Source organism: Lutra lutra, chromosome 9 (genome assembly GCF_902655055.1).
Source record: "Lutra lutra chromosome 9, mLutLut1.2, whole genome shotgun sequence".
Lineage (NCBI taxonomy): Eukaryota > Metazoa > Chordata > Mammalia > Carnivora > Mustelidae > Lutra > Lutra lutra.
In genome coordinates this window covers 15441214-15460867 of record NC_062286.1, presented here as the reverse complement: position 1 = coordinate 15460867, position 19654 = coordinate 15441214, and the positions used below count along the sequence as shown (strand labels likewise).

Genomic DNA, 19654 nt, shown 5'->3' with positions numbered 1-19654 from the left:
AGTTAAAAAAAGAACTACCCTGTGATTCAGCAATTGTACCACTAGGTATTTACCCAGCGATACAAAAATACTGATTTGAAGGGTATGTGCACCCCAGTGTTCATAGCAACATTATCAACAATAGCCAAACTATGAAAAGAGCCCAAATGTCCATCAACTGATTAATGGATAAAGAAGAGGTATATATATGCAATGGAATATTACTCAGCCATCAGAAAGAATGAAATCTTGCCATTTGCAACGACATGGATGGAGCTAGAGTATATTACTGCTAAGCAGAATAAGTCAGCCAAAGAAAGACAAATACCATATAATTTCACTCATGTGTGGAAGTTAAGAAAGGAAACAGATGAGCGTATGGAAGGGGGAAAAAAGAGAGGGAAACAAACCCTAAGACACTCTTAATGACAGAGAACAAACTTAAGGGTTGATGGAGGGAGGTGGGTGGGGAATGGGCTAGATGGGTGATAGCTATTAAGGGGGGGCACTTGTTACAAGCAGCACTGGTTGTTGTATGTAAGTGATGATCACTGAATTCTGTTCCTTGAAACCAATATTGCACTGTATGTTAACTAGAATTTAAATAAAAAATTTTTAAAGCCTCAGCATTTAAAGTTACACTTAATGAAACGTGTATACACACGCACACACACACACACACACAAGAAAAGTGTATGATTCAGTTCATGCCTCCAGAAAAAGTAAATTACTAGGTGTTGATGGTGATTAGCAGAAACTTGCAATGTTGGGGCTCCTGGGTGGCTCCGTTGTTAAGCTCCTGCGTTCAGCTCAGGTCATGATCCCAGGGTCCTGAAATCGAGCCCCTGCATCGGTCTCCCTGCTCAGTGGGAAGCCTGCTTCTCCCTCTCCCACTCCCTCTGCTTGTGTTATTTCTCTAGCTGTGTATCTCTCTGTTAAATAAAATCTTAAAAAAAAAAAAAAAAGAAAAAGAAAAAAAAAACTTGCAATGTAAAATCTTTGAATGTTAATGGTCTACTACAGATACTTAAGCCTGGATAGGTTTACCTTTCTCATGGGTAAGAAAAGGTATTACTAAATAAATTTGTTGTAAATTTGCCGAAGTGATTTCATATGCTGAAGAAATGAAGATACTTTTAAGGACTTTAGCTCCTGTTTGTTTGCAGTGGATACCATTACAGCTCAATGATTATGTTCATTAAAAACTATCCAGGGATGCCTGGGTGGGTGGCTCAGTCGGTTGAGCGTCTGCCTTTGGCTCAGGTCATGATCCCAGGGTCCTGGGATTGAGCTCTGCCTTAGGCTCCCTGCTCAGTGGGGAGTCTGCTTCTCCCTCTGCCCCTCCCCTCTGCTCATGCTCTCTCTCACTCTCTCTCTCAAAATAAATAAAATCTTAAAAAAAAAAAACCCAAAAAACAAAAAAAGGGGCGCCTGGGTGGCTCAGTGGGTTAGGCCACTGCCTTTGGCTTGGGTCATGGTCTCGGGGCCCTGAGATCGAGTCCCACATCGGGCTCTCTGCTCAGCAGAGAGCCTGCTTTCTCCTCTCTCTCTCTCTGCCTGCCTCTCTGCCTACTTGTGATCTTTCTCTGTCAAATAAATAAATTAAAAAAAAAAAAAACCTATCCAGGAAGGATGATTACTAAGAATATTTCATAAGCCTCTTAAGTAACTCTTCACAATGGCTTATAGTTAATTAAGTTTTCATGTAATTTTGTGTTTTTTGTAATCGATGCACAAGTAGCCTTCAGGTGTTACAGGACTAATATGGAAAAGTAGTGCCAGTGGGAAGTTGTTATCAGACATTTTATGTTGATAAATGTCTTCCTTGTTGCAGAAAGTCTGAAGAAGAGCCTTGTTCACTATCCCATTGGAGTGAGCATTGTGTATTAATATATATGAAGGATTTATAAGCAGTTACTATCCAATACTTGGTTTTGTGATCTGAATTTGCATTTCGTGCCATAAAAAATAATTTTTTAAATTCAAGATATATTGACTATTTATAGATAGCTAAGACACAGTTCCTAGCCCCTTTGGCCCCAGAGCTTAATTTCTACTCTCCCCTTAAAGTAGAACTAATTATATTACTATGAAAATGTGATTAGTGTCCTGTGGTAGTAGAAAGTGCTTTAATACCATTTATTGTAGCTCTGAGTGGTTTTCCCCCAACTTACTTTTTATAGTAGGCATGTGGTGAGGAATTGGATCAGATGTTGTCTGAGAAAAATTAGTACTCTTAATCATATAAATGTACTTACTAAGGCATATTCTTGGTTTTTTTACACAAACTTACTTGAAAACCTTTTGAATTATGTGTTAGTAAATATGAAAACTTAGAACTTAACTAAGTTGTTGTTTGAGGTGCTTTATCTGTTTTTCTCATGTAATTAGCAATGATGCTGCCTACAAAAAGTTGGCTTTTTTGTTGTTAAATTTTGGAATTTCATGGGACACTGTTGTTATCTTTTTTTTTTTTTTTAATTTTTTTTTTTTAAGATTTTATTTATTTATCAGAGAGAGAGAGAGGGAGAGAGAGCGAGCACAGGCAGACAGAATAGCAGGCAGAGGGAGAAGCAGGCTCCCTGCAGAGCAAGGAGCCCGATGCGGGACTCGATCCCAGGACACCGGGATCATGACCTGAGCTGAAGGCAGCTGCCCAACCAACTGAGCTACCCAGGCGTCCCGACACTGTTGTTATCTTAAGGAAACAAAGAATCAACCTCAAAACTTAACTTTTTAATTCAAATTTACCTAGGATTACACAGTGTCTTGGCCATAGAAAAGTTTCTGTTATGTATCTTCTAAAGGAACCAGATCCAGTTATTTGTTAAAGAAATAATATTGGGGGAGTTTCATGGCTTAATGTCGCAAACAAACAAAAATGAAGACAGACTTTACACCGCAGGCAGTACTGTGTACTATAACTCTTGGATACATTTTCTTCAGATTAACAAAGTCAGTTCAATATGCGTACCTGGATGCTAGATACTCTTGTTGCTTGTTAGAAGAAAAAAGTGCTCTTACTTACTAAGATATAACCATTCCCTATAAAGTTGTTAAATTCATGTCCAAATTTTTTTTCTCTTACCACCAAATGATACCAAGATTTGTAACTGCATAGGACATACAAGATTGGCATTTTTTAGGAATTTTGAGCGTCCCACTTAATGGTATATGTGTCACCCCCCACCCCCTCAACTTTATTCTGTTACTAACATGGAGATTATTGGCCTGAGAGTTTGTGTTTACTTTCTGTCCTGTTGTTTTGCCCACTTTCTCCTCCAGTCTTTTCATGAGTAAAAAAAATGGTAGCACCGTAACCTGCAAAGCTGAGTTCGAGTGTCCTACAGATTTTGTTTTCTTTTGTATTTTAAAGTCTTTTCCTCATAACCTACTGAGTCACCTCCATTTAAATGTGACCTATAATACCATTCATTAGAAGAAGAAAATATTCCTGGGGATAGTATAAATGAAAAAGCTGGAAGCAAAGCCCTAATGTTTAACTTTTGGCTTGCTCATATTTGAAAGTGGATTATCTGCCTTTGATGTTTTTGTGTGTGAAGCAGTCAAACTGAATCCACTAGAGCAAAGATCAGCAAACTGTAGTCCAGATCCGGCCCACAACCTGTGTTTTTTGGCTCACTTTCTAGAATTGGTTTTTAGATTTTTAAGTGGTTGGGTGGAAAAAGAATAACATTTTGTTACACATAAAAAATACGCGAAATCCAGATTTCACTATTCATAAGTGAAGTTTTATTGGGACACATTCATGCTCATTTATTTTGACCTGTGGCAGCTTTTGTGCTATGCAGGTGTCGTTGAGAACAGAGGTCATATTACCTGCCGGAGCTAAAATGTTTACTGTCTGGCTCTTCCCTGAAAGTTTGTTGACCCCTGCCCTGGGCATGATTCACCACAAAAGAGAGAATGGATCCTTGAGACTTGGCACATGTATCTGGAGGTTCTTTAACTTACAACCTCATTTATTTGGACCACAGATGAAAACCTGGAAGTAACCAAAGAAAGGCTTCAGTAAAGCTCTGGTCCTTATTTACTCTTGAGAAAATTTCTTGTCTTCTACTCTGGTGTTTTCATTTTTCTTAATAAAAATCTCCCTCCCGGGACCCCTGGGTGCCGAGCCACCCAGTCAGTTGAGCGTCTGTCTGCCTTTGACTCTGGTCATGATCCCAGAGTCCTGGGATCAGGTCCTGCATTGGGCTCCTCGCTCATCAGGGACCTTGCTTCTCCCTCTGCCTGCCGTTTTCCCTGGCAGTGTTTTCTTTCTCTTTCTCTTTAATAAATAAATAAAATACTAAAAAAAAGATTCCTCTTCTTTGTCTCATGGACTTGTAGAAAGGTAATAAAATACAGATAAATAGATGAAAAAAATGGTGTATTCTGATCACTTAAGGACTGTATGAATTTTGGGTTATTTACTTTCAGTCTTTTTTGTGTTTTCAAATACTTACTTGAAAGAGCACACCAGTGAGCATGAGTGGGAGGAAGTGCAGAGGGAGAGGGAGAAACAGACTCCCCTCTGAGCTCGGATCCTCAGCACCAGGCTTGCAGGACTCCATCCCAGGACCCCCAGATCATGACCTGGACCAAAGTCAGATGCTTCACGGACTGAGCAACCCAGCCTCCTCTCCTTTCAGTCTTTCTTAACATTACTATCTAAGCATTTTCTTAATTTCAAATTCAAATATTTTTAGTAGTTACATGATACTCCATTTTATAAATGTGTTGTGTGGCAGTTATGTGGTTTATAATTTCAGAATTTCTGTAATCTGCAAGCAACACTACTGCAAGCATGCTTGTAATAAAGCTTTATATATATTTACATATTTGTCTTTACAGGTTGTTTCCTTTGGGAGACTTCTCAGTTTCCAGCATCTCTGGTTGCCCCAAAGTCTGTCCTTTGGTTCTTCAAGCCTTTAAGACTGGATTCTTTATAGGAATTTTGGCACCCTACCTCCAAACCCAGGCCTGTCCTCAGGCAAAAAAAGCCATTAAAAAACTCACTCTATGCCAGTCCTTTAAGTGTAGACTCTCTTCTAGTTTGTTTTTTATTGTTTTCTGTTACCTTCAGGTTTCTGTTTTTCCAGAGTGTATAGGTATCTGCAGAGGATTTATGTTAAAGGAGCTACACCTCTGATTACCAGGAAACCTGTGCGATTCATTTTAACTCTTTTAAGAACAGTGACCATATTTTAACTTTTTTTCTCTACAAAATCTAACACATTGAAGATGTCCAGTAAAAGCTTACTGAGTAAATGAAAGGGTGAATAAAATACTCATTTTGTGAAAACCATTAATGAATCCAGCTTTTCTAACAAGAGAATAGCTAATATGCCGTCCATATATCTTTTTTGATGTAGTATCTGTTCAGATCTTTTGCCCATTTTTAAATTGGGTTATTATTTTTAAAGATTTAATTTACTTATTTGGCAGATCACAAGTAGGCAGAGAGGGAGGCAGTTGGGGAGGGAAGCAGGCTCCCCGCTGAGCAGAGAGCCGGCTGATCATGACCTGAGCTGAAGGCGAAGGCTTAGCCCCCTGAGCCACCCGGGCACCCCGGGTTATTATTTGAGAATTTTTTTTTTCAGGATTTTATTTATTTGATGGAGAGAGAGTTCGGGAACACAAGCATGGGGAATGGGAGAGGGAGAAGCAGGCTCCCCACTGAGCAGGGAGCCAGATACATGGCTTGATCCCAGGGCTAAAGGCAGTCACTTAACTGAGTAGTCACCCAGGCTTCCCAAGAGTTTTTTAACATTCTTGATTCAAGTCCTGTATTGGGATATGTGATTTCCAAATATTTTTCTCCTGGTCTGTGGTCGTTTCATTATTATCAGTGGCTTTCATATAGTGTGTTTTTATTAATTAAGTCAAATTTTTTAGACATTGGTTTTTCTTTTATTGACTCTGGTTTTGATGTTAAAAATCATTACCAGATGCTAGGTCACACAGCTTTTCTGTTTTTTGAGAAATCTTATAATATTAGGTGTTACATTTAGGTGTATGATCTGTTAGTTAATCTTTATATTAAGATGTAAGGTATGTGTTGAGGTTCATTTTTTGCATATGGATATATCATTGTTCAAGTATCATTTGATGAAAAGATTGAAGAGCTTTTTTAATAGCTAACTTTTTTAAAAAAAGATTTTTATTTTTATTTATTTATTTCATAGACCGAGAGATCACAAGTACGCACAGAGAGAGGGAGAAACAGGCTCCCTGCCAAACAGAAAGCCCGATGCGAGGCTTGATTTGATCCCAGGACCCTAAAATCATGACCTGAGCCGAAGGCAGAGGCTTAACCCACTGAGCCACCCAGGCGCCCCAATAGCTAACTTTTTAAAAAAGATTTTATTTTTAAGTAAGGTCTACACCTAACGTGGGACTTGAACTTACAACCCCAAGATCAAGAGTTGCATGTTCTATGGACTGAACCAGTCAGGCACCACTTTAATAGCTCAGTTATGAATGCTTATGTACCCAGCACCAGTTTAAGTGTTCTTTGTTACCTTTTTCAACTTTTACAGTAAGCCGTGTGGCAGCTGCTACTGTTACCCTCCCATGGAGAAATGGAGAAAAAAGTTTAGGTTACTTGTCCAGAGTTCTAGAGCTAGTAAGCTCTGAGAACTATAATTTGAATCCAGTTCTGTCCCCTTGTAAGCTTAGGAGTTTGACCTTTATAAATAAGTCAAGGATTAAAATATAGGAGTTACAGGAACAAAGTATAATTCAGAAAGATAACTGATTTGGAGATGAATAACTGATTTGGAGATTAGATTATATGATGGGAAGATGGGAGAGGATCATAATATTTTAGGTAAGAGATGGTGGTAGTCTAAAACAATCACACAGCTGGTGGGGCACCTGGATGGCACAGTTGGTTAAGCGTCTAACTCTTGGTTTTGACTCAGGTCTATGATCTCAGGGTGGTGAGATCAAGCCTTGTGCTGGAGCTGAGCCCGGGGCAGGGAACCTGCTTCAGATTCTCTCTCTGCCTTTCCCTCTGCTCCACCGCCCCCCCAAAAAAACCCTTAAAAATGACACAATAATAACCAGACAGATGGAAAATGGTTAGATATAAGTGAGGTTGACATTAGTGACTGGATATTGGTGTAAGAAAGGAAAGAATTAAGTTATAAATGGGGAAGAAAGAAGAGTAAAGTTGAAATTTTGCCCAGGGAATGGGAGGAAGGAGATAATTGGAAATTTTTATGAGAAGAGAGATTTTGGTTCATAAATAGAAATGTTAGAGCCAAGGTCCTAAGCATATATATAACAATGAGTGTGGATTAGATTGCACGGGATAAAGGGTACAGGGGAGACTACCATGGATAGAGTACTAGGAAACACTAACATTTAAAATGACTTGAAGAGACAAATGGAAGTCTGAGAAGAAGCCTGAGAAAAAGCAGCTGGGGGTGGGGGGCGGTGTGAGTAGAAGAATTTTAAGAGACAAAGTAGGAACAAAGAACTCCTCCCTTACAGGAAGGACTGAGTGCTTTGTAATGTCACATGCTATGGATTTTTAAAAAGAGAGAGACTGGTTGGGGGAAATAATAGGATTATATTGTAAGACCCCAAAGCTCGGAAAGCTAAATTTGTAGCGGCCTCAGCGTTGAGTGATTTTACTGCCACAGTGCTTAATGGTAGGAGGGAAGGGCCTCTGATTCAAGAACACATTGTCATGTGAATGATAAACTAAACAATTAGAAAAATTGTCAACAAAATACACTTTAGTTTTAGTGTAAGGAGAAGGGAAAGGAGCTTCTCTTAAGGAAATTTTAATACTTTTCAGTGAAATTTTTTTTATCATTGGTATCAGATCTACAAATAATGAAGTGCTGAGAAGTTTTGGAAAATGTTAACTGAAGTAAAAAAGTAATTTTGTAATTGGAACTATAACAAAAAATAGACTATTTTAGTATTTGAGCTTGCTTCTTTTCTTCTTTACTTTCCATCTATTTTGTTCAACTAGTAGGGGTTTCTCTTGATACACAGACTAGCCCAAGAACTTTTGACCCCAGGGTTTTAATTTTAATTTTAATACAAATTGCTATTATGTGCTCTCTTTAGGAAAATCTGTCTTCATAGAGAAATCAGTTTTTGCCTGTCTCAGCTCATGCTAATAGCAGTAATAGCAGCAATATAATATAAAAATATTTGATGCAGTCTATTTAAATTTTTTTTACTAATTTTTGTTTTTGTTATTCAACAGGTTTGATTTGTGGATGAAATGAATCATGATTTTCAAGCTCTTGCATTAGAATCTCGGGGAATGGGAGAGGTAAATATTTATTAATACTGAGAATGTATATCTCACATTGATTATTTGAGCTGTTGAGACTTATTCTTGAAAACCATAAATATTCTTGAAAATACTGGTTATGTCTTCCACATGTGGGTTTTTTAAAATCTTGGATTATACAGTTTTATAGTTGTGGTGATTTCAGTTTTTGTTTTTGTTTTTTTAACCCCTAGTGGTAATTTTTAGTGAGATTGTGTCGAGTTGATTTGATTGACTTGGTTTAGATCATGTTTTATATTTTGGTAATGAACAATAATTACTTTGCTCTGAAAAGAGCCTTTCTTTATCCTTGGCTGCTGTTTTATATATGTATGCTGTTTGCTTTTGCCACACTTAATTGTTCACTATTCTCTCTTCTAAAAAAAAAAAACAACTCTCCTTGTTTGCTTAATAAACTTCTAATCCTCTACAAGACTGTACTGAGAAATGAGTCTTACCTATTGTCCCATTGCTATCTGTAGTAGAATTACTTCCTCTTCTGACTTCTCATAGATCTTTGTACATATTTTTATTATATTACTTTGTTACAGTTTTTATATTAGTCTCTTATATAGATTGTTAGCTTTGAATGACTGACACATAGTGAGCATTCTGAATTTTTTAACAGATTTTATCAGTCCTGTTAATATATGATTTTCATTGGGGCATTCCATTTAACTGCACCATTACATAATTTAAGGCATAAAAAATGCTTAGTTTTCCATAAACCTAAAGAATATTTAGAAAACTTGAATTGCTTATAAAAACCCTTGTGGTCACATCTTTATTTTGTCGTGTTCTATAGTACTAACATAGTTGGACTTTGCTAATAGAACATAACCGTGAACAGACATAAGATGTGTAATAACTGCTTGCTCCTGGAGATTATTTTACTTTGGTAGATTAGAGACCTTCCTGAGACTCACTCCATCCAATGCTGTGCTCTTCAGATGCAGAAAAAGAGTCCAGTCACTCCTCTGGGCCACAAGAGGGCACCCTGCAGCTAGCTAACCCTTCCCTTCTCCAGAACAGCGTTTTCCAAAGAGTTTGTCATTTTCAGAGGACTGATTTAAGGGTGAGTTAAGGTGCTTAAGCATAAGTATTGCCAAAGTAAACTTGTTAGTCTAGTGCATAAGGTAAAATTCTGGTCCCTAAGAAAGATTTGAAAGAGGGAATAATTTTTTAGTCAAACAAAACAAACTAGAGCTTCACTGCAGTACAGTGGCTACTTAGGCTTTATTTACGCTATGGGCGAATAAAAAGAAGCAGTTGAAAAGGGCTTTTTGTTTTGTTCCCTGCTACTTGTTTTCTTAGGTTATTCTGCTTTCTAAAGACCAATCTTAAAAGCAGGTTTGAACAGTGTTTTAGCCAAATCTGTGACAAACTTGAACTTGATTTTTCTTTTTTAAGATTTTATTTATTTGACAAACAGATCACAAGTAGGCAGAGAGGCATGCAGGGGGTGGGGCAGGCTTCCCGCTGAGCAGAGAGCCCTATGCAGGGCTCCATGCGGGGCTCGATCAGGACCTGAGCCAAAGGCAGAGGGTTTAACCCACTGAGCCACCCAGGCACCCCTCGAACTTGAAAGAGCAAATAAAGTCACACCATTAACTTAATTATCTTAGACCCACCCTCCCCTCCAAGCACTTTACTTCCTACATCTACGTTGTATGTATATTTACCGATTGGCTCATTTCCCCCCTACCTTTCCAAATAGTTGATAAAGGTAAAGACATCTTTGCATATAAAAAAAAAAAAGTTATCAGAAACAGTTGGAAGAGTTTGGTTAGTTATTTGGGGGTGGAGGAAGTATACTTGAGGTTTTTGGAAAAAAGAAGCTGGGTTGGAATAGTATGTTAATCTAAACTTAAAGCTAGGCTTTCTTAATGGAAATTTCAGATATGCCGAGTAAAAATGGCTAGGGTATAAAAGTGGCGAGGGTTAAGACTGCCTGCTTTTTTGGGCAGATAGCAGTACATCAGTGCTTCTGTGAACTTCATTCAGTAGAAATGTATTTTTAAATAAGCTGTTATCACTAATGATTTTTTCTTAACAGTTTACCAACTAATTCTGTTACCTCTAAGAGATAGCTAAGAAACCTCAGGTTTCTGTCTCTGGGTTCTCTCTCCCACAAGCCTTTCTATCTTTCCTCATCTCACAGGCAGCAGGGAACCTTCTGGGATTTCCTTCTTTGCCTGTCTCTCTCTCACCAGTCTTCTCCTCCTTTCCTGACAGGTGAGGTTTTTTGGTTTTTGTTTTATCCCAGAATTCATTCATTTTAATAAATTAAAAATAGCCCTGAGTTTCTGGCTCTTCAGTTTTCTAAAATTGCTTGTTTATTTTTTTAATGTGACATCTTTTTTTAAAGCATTGCCCTATTCTTGACTTTTTCTTCAAAAATAAAGTTTTCTTTATTATATCTTAAATTGTTGTAGATCTTTAATGTAGGAAGCACTGCATTATGTATAGGACTGTTTTCAAATGTACTGGGTTTTATAGATGGTGATACCTTTGCTGGCCCATCATCAGAAGGGCAGTCTTTTCTATTTGGTCATCCAGAAATGGGAACAGATCTGTATTCATCCATTCATAAACTCATTCTTTCCATATTTTTCATAGCATGTTCTTGTCAAAAAACACTGATTTGTATTACATCATATTGCTTAAAAAGAGCAAAGGTAATTCATAGGAGGTTGAACTCAGCTTCATTAGTATAGTGTTTTAAAACTAGACTGCAGAGACGCATATCTGTTATTTTATACACATACTCTATGTTCCTGTTTATTTTTTTTAAATAGGGGGAAAGAGGCCTCTGCCTGAAATTCTTTAGGAAACCCAGAATTTAAGTCACTGAGTTAATGTGTTTTATTTGGGGAGTATTCATAGCTTAGTATGATAAATAATGCCCCCTCCTTTCTTACACAGTATGTGTGTATGTATTTATTTATTTATTTATTAAGGTTTTATTTATTTATTTGGCAGAGAGAGAGAGAGAAGTCACAAGGAGGCAGAGAGGCAGGTGGGGGGGGGTTGCGGAGCAGGCTCCCTGCTGAGCAGAGTCCGATGTGGGGCTCCATCCCAGGACCCCAGGACCATGATCTGAGCTGAAGGCAGAGGCTTAACCCACTGAGCTACCCAGGCACTCCAGTACACAGTAATATTTAAGAAAATTATGTGCCAAGATCCCAGGTGGTGTGGTGAAGTGGAATACTAGATAGGGGAGTAAGGAGACTTCTGTTTTCCCTGATCTACCACTAGTGCTATGACCTCAAGTAAGACTGGCTTCTTTGAAGACAGTAATAAGAATTATCTTTTGTATGAATTATATGTATCTCAAATGTTACAGCTCTGACCTGAGCTTTTAGGGACGACTGGAATGGAAACCAGCTACTTGAAGACAGATCATAGTTTTGTCTACATAAATCTTTATCTTAACAATTCTACCTTAAACTTTATCCACTATAATGAATACCCACATTATATAGGCTGAATAGCTTGATAATACCATTAAAGTTTATTATATCTAGTGGTATTCTACTGAGAATTTTCAGAAATGCTGATGATTTAGACTGATTGAAAAGAACCGTCTTCTGTGGTAGTTAAGTGTAAGGAGAATGACAGTGTAATTACACAGATTGATGGATTCAAATCCTGATGCTGCCACTCACTAGCCACATGTATAATGTTGGTTCTATTTCCTCATGCAGAATGGGACTATATTAGGCATCTGTTGTTTATTTCATGATCCACCTACAATACTCAGATGGACTTGAAAATATAATGAATAATGACCTAGTTCTTAAATCAGCCAGTTAAATGTTGCTGATTAGTATGTTACTTATATTTTACAGTATTAGAAGATTACTGTTTTTTAGTAGTAAAGATATCTAATATTTATGTGTCTGCTGTGTGCTAGATACTGTTCTAAGTAGTTTACTTACGCTATTTCATTCTAGCCTCAAGAAACTCATGACAGTTGCTTTATTATTATCCTTACAGATGAGGAAACTGAGGCTCAGAATGGTTAATTAACTGGCCCAAGGTCATGTACAGTAGTGATGGAATGGATGCCTTGACTATTTACAATAATGCTTCCTATTGGAAGTGATGACGTCTAATGTTTTCTGTTAAAGCATATTAGGAATGGAGAAGATTTGGTGAAGTAAGATTTGAAAAAATGAAAAAGTATTGCTTTCTTTTATTAACGGAAGAGATTAAAGTCTGGAAAAGCACTCTTCTGGGGTTCTAAAGAATTACCTTGTGGTTTTTTTTTGTTGTCTACAGATTTAGTTATTAACATCTGTTAATTTCCATTTATAAAGAGAGTCATCTTACATCCTGATTTGCCCAGACAGTCCAGATACATATCTGTTGTCATGGCATAATTATTATTATTACTGTTTTTTAAGATTTTATTTGACAGCAAGAGAGAGAGAGGGAATACAAACAGGGGGAGTGGGAGAGGGAGAAGCAAACTCCCCGCTGAGCAGTGAGCCTGATGTGGGGCTTGATCCCAGGTGCCCTTGTCATGGTATAATTATTAATAGCACCCCCTTCCTCAAAAGTGTCCCCCACTTTGGATTTTTATGAACACCTTAATTTAAAACACCATATTGTAGACGTAAAACCTTTCAAATTCATTTGATTCTTAGGATTATGTTAATTTGGTTGGTTATGTGATTTTTATGTAACAATTTGCATTAAAAAAAACAAGTACACCTCTAAAATTCTAGAGGAATTTATTACATATTTTGAAGCAGCATGCTAGGTTTTGACTGATTTCTTTGAAGATGGAGAGGGCAAGCCATAAATGCTTCTTGAAAGAAAGAACTAATAAAATGGTGGACAGTTGGGGGATGAATTTTTATGTTGACCCAGTTGTTTCTGACTTGTGAGGACAGAGTTGCAAGTTCACAAATACTGAATTGATTGACCTTGGTTTAAAGCTTCTGTGAATTATGGAACTAATACGAAGTGGTAGTGGATCATGTATTGTACAGATCTTTAAGATCTCTTAGCCCTTGTTTTCTATAATATTCTTCCCCATTTCTACTGTAGTAAAAGAGTCTCCAGGGGCAAATCGCTGTTGCTATTCCAACCAGCATACTGCCTAAATCTTTTTTTTTAAACTGTTCTATCCTGAATTATTGCCTTCCCCTATATTTAGCTCATTTTAATTTTATTCTTGGTCACAAACTAGTAGTTTCTGAAAGTATTTGGAATCGATGTCTAAACTGTCACAAAAAGTTGTTTCTAGAAAGTACAGGCCTCTGTTAGAAGAAGTGTTAATTTTATTAACTACTAAATTGTTTTCCTGTGCATGGTAACTTACACATATTTGCAAAATGAAAAGATATTCTTAGTATAGTGCTTGGCAGAAAGTAGGCATATTGGATAAGTGCTTAACTTTTTTTTTTCCTAGTTGTATAATTTTGTATTTTAAAGCAGGGATATATGAACTTCTCTACTAAAGCACTGCGTGGCACAAAGGCTTTGGAATGGTCTCAGAGAGTTTCTATTATTTCTGCTACCTTAGAAGATAAGTTTTAAGTCTTAGAAGACTTCTGTGTCTATGATGACTGCTTCTATTAAGTCAAAATTTTATTCTCAATTCCTTGTTACTGTTACTTTGATATTGAGTCTTTTTTCATGATGTATGAGATAAGTTTATTTTCTCAGGAACCATAATTTTAAGGATTAAGTTGGGTTTTACTATGAATGAATGTTCAGTTATTTATATCAAGTATAGTGTTTTAGTATTATATTAATCAGCTTTGCATTTTGTTTGAGTATTTACATGAACCTTTTATAGTGAGATTTAAAAAAACAACAATAAAAAAACCCAAAGGAAGAGGTTGCAGATTATTGTTTAAAATGTCTGTGCTTTAAATACAAATCATTTGCAGCCCAGGATGTTCCTAACGTGGAAAAATTATTCTTTTTAAAATAGCAGAAGTTGCTTTCCTTTAAGGTCAAATCTATTTAGTTTAGCAAAAAAATCTGTAGATTAGGAACATGCACAAATTGAACTTTCCCCCCTGCCTTCAAAGCTGCTTCTGTAGTACTACCATTTACCTTATTACCCAGATTTTAAATTTTATCAGTCTCTTCCCCATTTGTAATCAGATTCTGTTGACTGCTACTAAATACAAAGAACCCTCAAACCATTTTATTTTTCTAGTTCTTTCCGTTACTACCCTATTTCAGTTCTTACCATCTTGGCCCTGTCGTAGTTCTGTAAACTGATTTCCTTGTCTGTAGTCTAGAATATCCATTATTCTTATAGCTTACAACTTGAGTTGTTTTCTAAAATGTAATGTCACTCTTAACAACCTCTCTGGATTCCCTTTACTTCAAAGTAATGTGTACTTTTCTTTAGCTTGTCTTTAAGGCTCCTCAGGATCTGATCAAGAAAGCTTTACCAGCATCATCTTTGACATGCTCTCATCTGTTCATCCATCTCATACCTTGTTGTACACACAGTGCAATTTATTAGGTTGTGCCTTTGTTCATGATTTACTTTATCTTCCTCACCTTCCACTCACACTTTCACCACCCCCCACCCCCAGTTTTATTTCTCAGATCCAGTTCAGGTTTTACTGAGTTTGTTTTGTTACATTTAGTGTGTTTGTGAGCTCTCTGAAAATAAGGTTACCAAGCCCCTAAGGAGGCAAACACAGGTAATTTAGTGTGATAAGTGTAGTGTTAGAAGTATACAGGTTTAATTATGAGCACTGAAAGAACAGGGTACCTAATTATGGGCTGAGAGGGAGGAGGTCTTAAGAATGCTTATTTAAAATGCCATATGCATGTCTCAGAAAACCATTCTATTGTTTTCAGACAGACATATCCCCAGTCCATCTTCTCTGAGTGTCAGGGAAGGTAGAGAGGAGAGGCTTGGATAAGTATCATTAGGAATTAGCCAAATGTACATTTTGAATAACCAGTGAATCATTGTATCAACACAGTTTTAATGTGCTGTGTGTGTCATATATATGGTAGATAGAGCATGGGGCTTTTAGATTATTTCAGAAGTATTTGAGGTTCCTTTCTGTGTATCTTCCACCATCCATAGGTTCCTGATTTGGAATTGATAGATTGCTAGCATTCCAGACCTATGAAGAGTTATGAAGTTAACTTCCATTGAATAAGTGAAGTAAAAGTGAAGCTGAATTTTCTATCATGGAAGCTGTGGGATAGGAGGTGATCCAAGGGCAGTTCTTGGAAGTAAAGGAGAGGTTTTCATCTTTTGTATAGATGTTTTTATTTATATTGAATACAAAATTTAGTAAGTTTTTAAAAAAAATTTACAAAGAAAGTCACGTGGTGGTAAAACCATTTCAAATATATAGACAAGTCAGAAGGGGACTTTGACTAGGGTTCAGGTTTTAAATTATTAGAGCCAGTCCCCAAACATTAAGTTGGGATTATTTTCTTTTTAACAAAACAAAATAGAAAATAGTTCTCTCTGAATTTTCCTTAGTATTGAAAACTAATTTCATATTGGTGGTAAGTTTGCTTTCACAAACCACGTAGAATTAGAATAAATTTGCAATTAGAATGAAACTTAAATTAATATTTTTTCCCTCCCGAATAGCTTTTGCCTACCAAAAAGTTTTGGGAACCTGATGATTCAACAAAAGATGGACAAAAAGGCATATTTCTTGGGGATGATGAATGGAGAGAGACTGCCTGGGGAACTTCTCGTAAGTTATTGCTGTTATGTGGGAGAATTACAACTTGACTTAAATTTTTTGAAACCCTGCCTATCCCCGGACAGTATTTAGAGCAAATTTGTGATGTCTTTGTTGAAAATTTTGTAAGTCATTATAATGTATATTTTTAATATAAATTAACCCTTATCTAATGGTCTACTTGGTAATTAGAAGCGTTTGTTATAGTAAAATACTACTGGATGATAAACTAACCTTAAATTTTGAGTGTAAATTACCTGGGTGTTTCTTTATTCTCCCTCTGCCCCCCCGCCTTGGCTTTCTCTTTCTCTTGCAAAAATAAATAAAATCTTTTTTTTTAATTAATTTTTTTTAAGATTTTATTTTTTTTAATTTGTCAGAGAGAACAAGCAGGGAGAGCTGCAGCCAGAGAGAAAAACAGGCTCCCCACTGAGCAAGGAGCCTGATGTGGGACTCAGTCCCAGGATCCTGAGATCATGACCTGGGCTGAAGGCAGACACTTCACTGACTGAGCCCCCGAGGCATCCCAAATACAGTCTTTAAAATAAAATAACATGTGCTTGAAAACTTGACTGGTAGACATGTTTTGATTTTTGTTTTGAAGGTTGAGTGCTTAATTACTTTATTTAATAGATCCAAATATTTTTTAAAGCATTCTGAAGCAAAACACCTTGAGCACAACATGGTAATGAGAGATTTTTTCTAAGATGGATTTGGTATGTTCTATTTGGAGGACAAGCAATAAAACATTTAAGCAACATACTTATATATTTCTTTTAGTGTCAAGTTTGTATTTTGAATTTCTTGTGCCACTTCCTTCTGTAACTTAACTTTCTTTAGTTGTAGGGGTAAAATTTTAAAGATAAATATTAGTCTTTACCCAGAGATATGAGGAAATTAGGAATGAATAAAAAATGAGAAGTTATTTTGTTTATAGAACAAACATTTATTGAATGCCAAGTATGTACAGATATGAGTAAGATATTCCTTGTTCTAGAGGAATTGTTCTAAAGAAGAGTCTTTCCATGACTGCAGGAGAGTTTATCATGTAGTTAGTTTCTCTAGCTGAAGTTACCTTTTCACCCTCATGTTCACCTGGTTTTTTTGCTCACTTTAACTCTTTACCCTTCATATCGCTTCCTTTGGAATTCACTCTAACACTGGGAAGGATTAATGCCCCTTCTTTCTGTTTCCATAGTATCCTGGGTCATTTTTAATGATGCACTTTTACTCTGTTATGATTGCTTTATAATAAACCTGTGATCTCTTTGAGGGCAGGAACTGTCTTGTTCTTGGATTTCCCATACATAGTACAATGCCCAGCATACGAGAGACTATAAACCAACATTTGAAGTATGTTAATGAATGGGTGAATGATTGAATGAAATATTATAATGACTAATCCCTTATAGATAAAGGTACTACAATGGAAATGTTTTAATATGCCTTAACAAAAGTAGTAGTCACTTAAAAACATAGGGTTAATGAAATGGTGGCTGAGTACCACTGTGATAGTTCAGCCTCTTAAGGACTAGACTTAATATTGAGTATTACATGTGATAACAAATGAACCAGAGTTAGCTTATTGGTGCCTTAAAAAATTTTTTTTGGTAAATCTATTTGAATGTTGCCTCATATGTTTTATTATATTTGTATTCCATTTGTTCTCTGATCTTAAATATTGTTTTTTTTCTTTTTGTCATAAAAATGTGTAGAAAAGGGAGGCAAAGTGGGGGGCTTGGGAGGGTAGGGAAGGGAAAAAATGAAACAAGATGGGATCAGGAGGGAGACAAACCATAAGAGACTTTTTTTTTTAAAGATTTTTATTTATTTATTTGAGAGAGAGAGAAATCACAAGTAGGCAGAGAGGCTGGCAGAGAGAGAGGGAGAAGCAGGCTCCCTGCTGAGCAGAGAGCCTGATGCGGGCTGCGATCCCAGGACCCTGGGATCATGACCTGAGCTGAAGGCCGATGCTTAACCAACTGAGCCACCCAGGTGGCCCTCCATAAGAGACTCTTAATCTCACAAAACAAACTGAGGGTTGGTGGGGGTAGGTAGGGAGAGGGTAGTTGGGTTATGGACATTGGGGAAGGTATGTGTTATGGTGAATGCTGGGAAGTGTGTAAGCCTGACAATTCACAGACTTGTATCCCTGGGGCTAATAATACATTATATGTTAATTTTTTAAAGAGTATACAAAATGTGTAGAAAGGTATTCATACCAGATGAATAATTTTTTTGTTAAAAATGAAAACCTTTAAACTGGGAGGGACTTTTATTTATTTATTTATTTATTTATTTATTTTAAAAGATTTTATTTATTTGAGAGAGAGCACACAAGCTGGGGGAGCTGCAGGCAAAGGGAAAGGAGAAGTAGGCTCCCTGCCAAGCAGGGAGCCCAATGTGGTGCTTGATCCCAGGACTCTGGGATCATAACTTGAGCTGAAGGCCAATGCTTAACCAACTGAGCCACCCAGGAGCCCCTAGAAGGGACTTCTAAAAATAATGTTTAGGTGACAGTTTTTACACCAAGAATAGAAAATTCTCTGATATTAACTGATTTTTTTCCAAACTTACTTGTTTGTGTTTATAGTCGTACAGCCGTGTGTTCTGAATCCATCCAGTATATATAACTATGAGTTTGAGGTGTGCCCCTGCCAGTTTAGGAGTTACTGTTATTCTTCTAGGTTTCACTTCTAAAGGTTTTTGTTTTGAATTATTATGAATCATTAGGAAAGCTTTAACATTTAACAAAATGCTTATTGGCAGCTGAGCCTTTAGGTTAACGTTTCTGTCTCTATTGACCTTTCTGAGTCGATAGTTCTTATATCAGCTTTTTACCTTTTTTTTTTTTTTTTTTTTTTTAAACCAAATGACTTGCTTTCTGTGTTCTCAAGAAATGTGCCCAGGCCAGCGAGTCTCAGCAGTATGAAAGCTTTTTATCAGGATCATAATAACATTCAAAATAAAACAAGATGCTGATTTTTTACCTTAATATGTTAATTTATGTAGATACATTTTGATTAATTTAAAAGTACAAATGTATAATTGTGTTCTTCCTTCCAAACAGACCATTCAATGTCCCAGCCTATTATGGTACAGAGAAGATCTGGACAGGGTTTTCATGGAAACAGTGAAGTAAATGCAATACTGTCTCCGCGATCAGAAAGTGGAGGCCTTGGTGTGAGCATGGTAGAATATGTATTAAGTTCTTCTCCTGCTGATAAATTGGATTCTCGATTTAGGAAGGGAACTTTTGTAAGTATTTTGAATAAAGAAATATTTAATAATTATTCAGTGGTTATTTGGTTATCTTTAAGTCCATTTATTTTTTTGGCTCTTCCCAGAGTTGAAGGAAATCTTGGTGCTGTTGGAGCTCTGGTTTTCTTCTCTTGGCCACTTCTTGAAATACATGAAATAGAGAACCAATGGGAATATAATCTTAGCCATGTTACAAATATCAACCATATTAGTTAAGAAACATAATTTGCAAGATTACAGTTGTTTATTCATGGTAGTGCTTGATGTGGAAGTAACTAAACAAAATCATATGCCTTAAGTAGAATTTTAATCTTGTCTGTGGTGTTACTGCTTTTCCAGCACCGCTATAGTTAAGGTTGCCTTAGCCCTTCTGTTATAAACCACTGTTTTGTGCTCAGTTTTTTGGCCTTTGATAAAT

General features: G+C 36.7%; 1 protein-coding gene across 7 annotated transcripts in view; it reads left to right on the top strand.

The window, feature by feature from the left end:
• PUM2 (pumilio RNA binding family member 2) overlaps positions 1-19654 on the top strand; it is a 102093-nt gene that overhangs the window by 16062 nt on the left and 66377 nt on the right. For 5 of the 7 annotated variants that reach the window (XM_047743646.1, XM_047743645.1, XM_047743649.1 and 2 more), the window contains exons 2-4: positions 8213-8281; positions 15879-15987; positions 19046-19233. In XM_047743646.1, the coding sequence (XP_047599602.1) occupies positions 8231-8281; positions 15879-15987; positions 19046-19233 (348 nt within the window). In that variant the 5' untranslated portion in view covers positions 8213-8230. Of the gene's footprint in view, positions 1-8212; positions 8282-9231; positions 9357-10442; positions 10517-15878; positions 15988-19045; positions 19234-19654 lie in introns of those variants that run through there. The other 2 variants (XM_047743648.1, XM_047743651.1) reach the window with 2 other exon arrangements.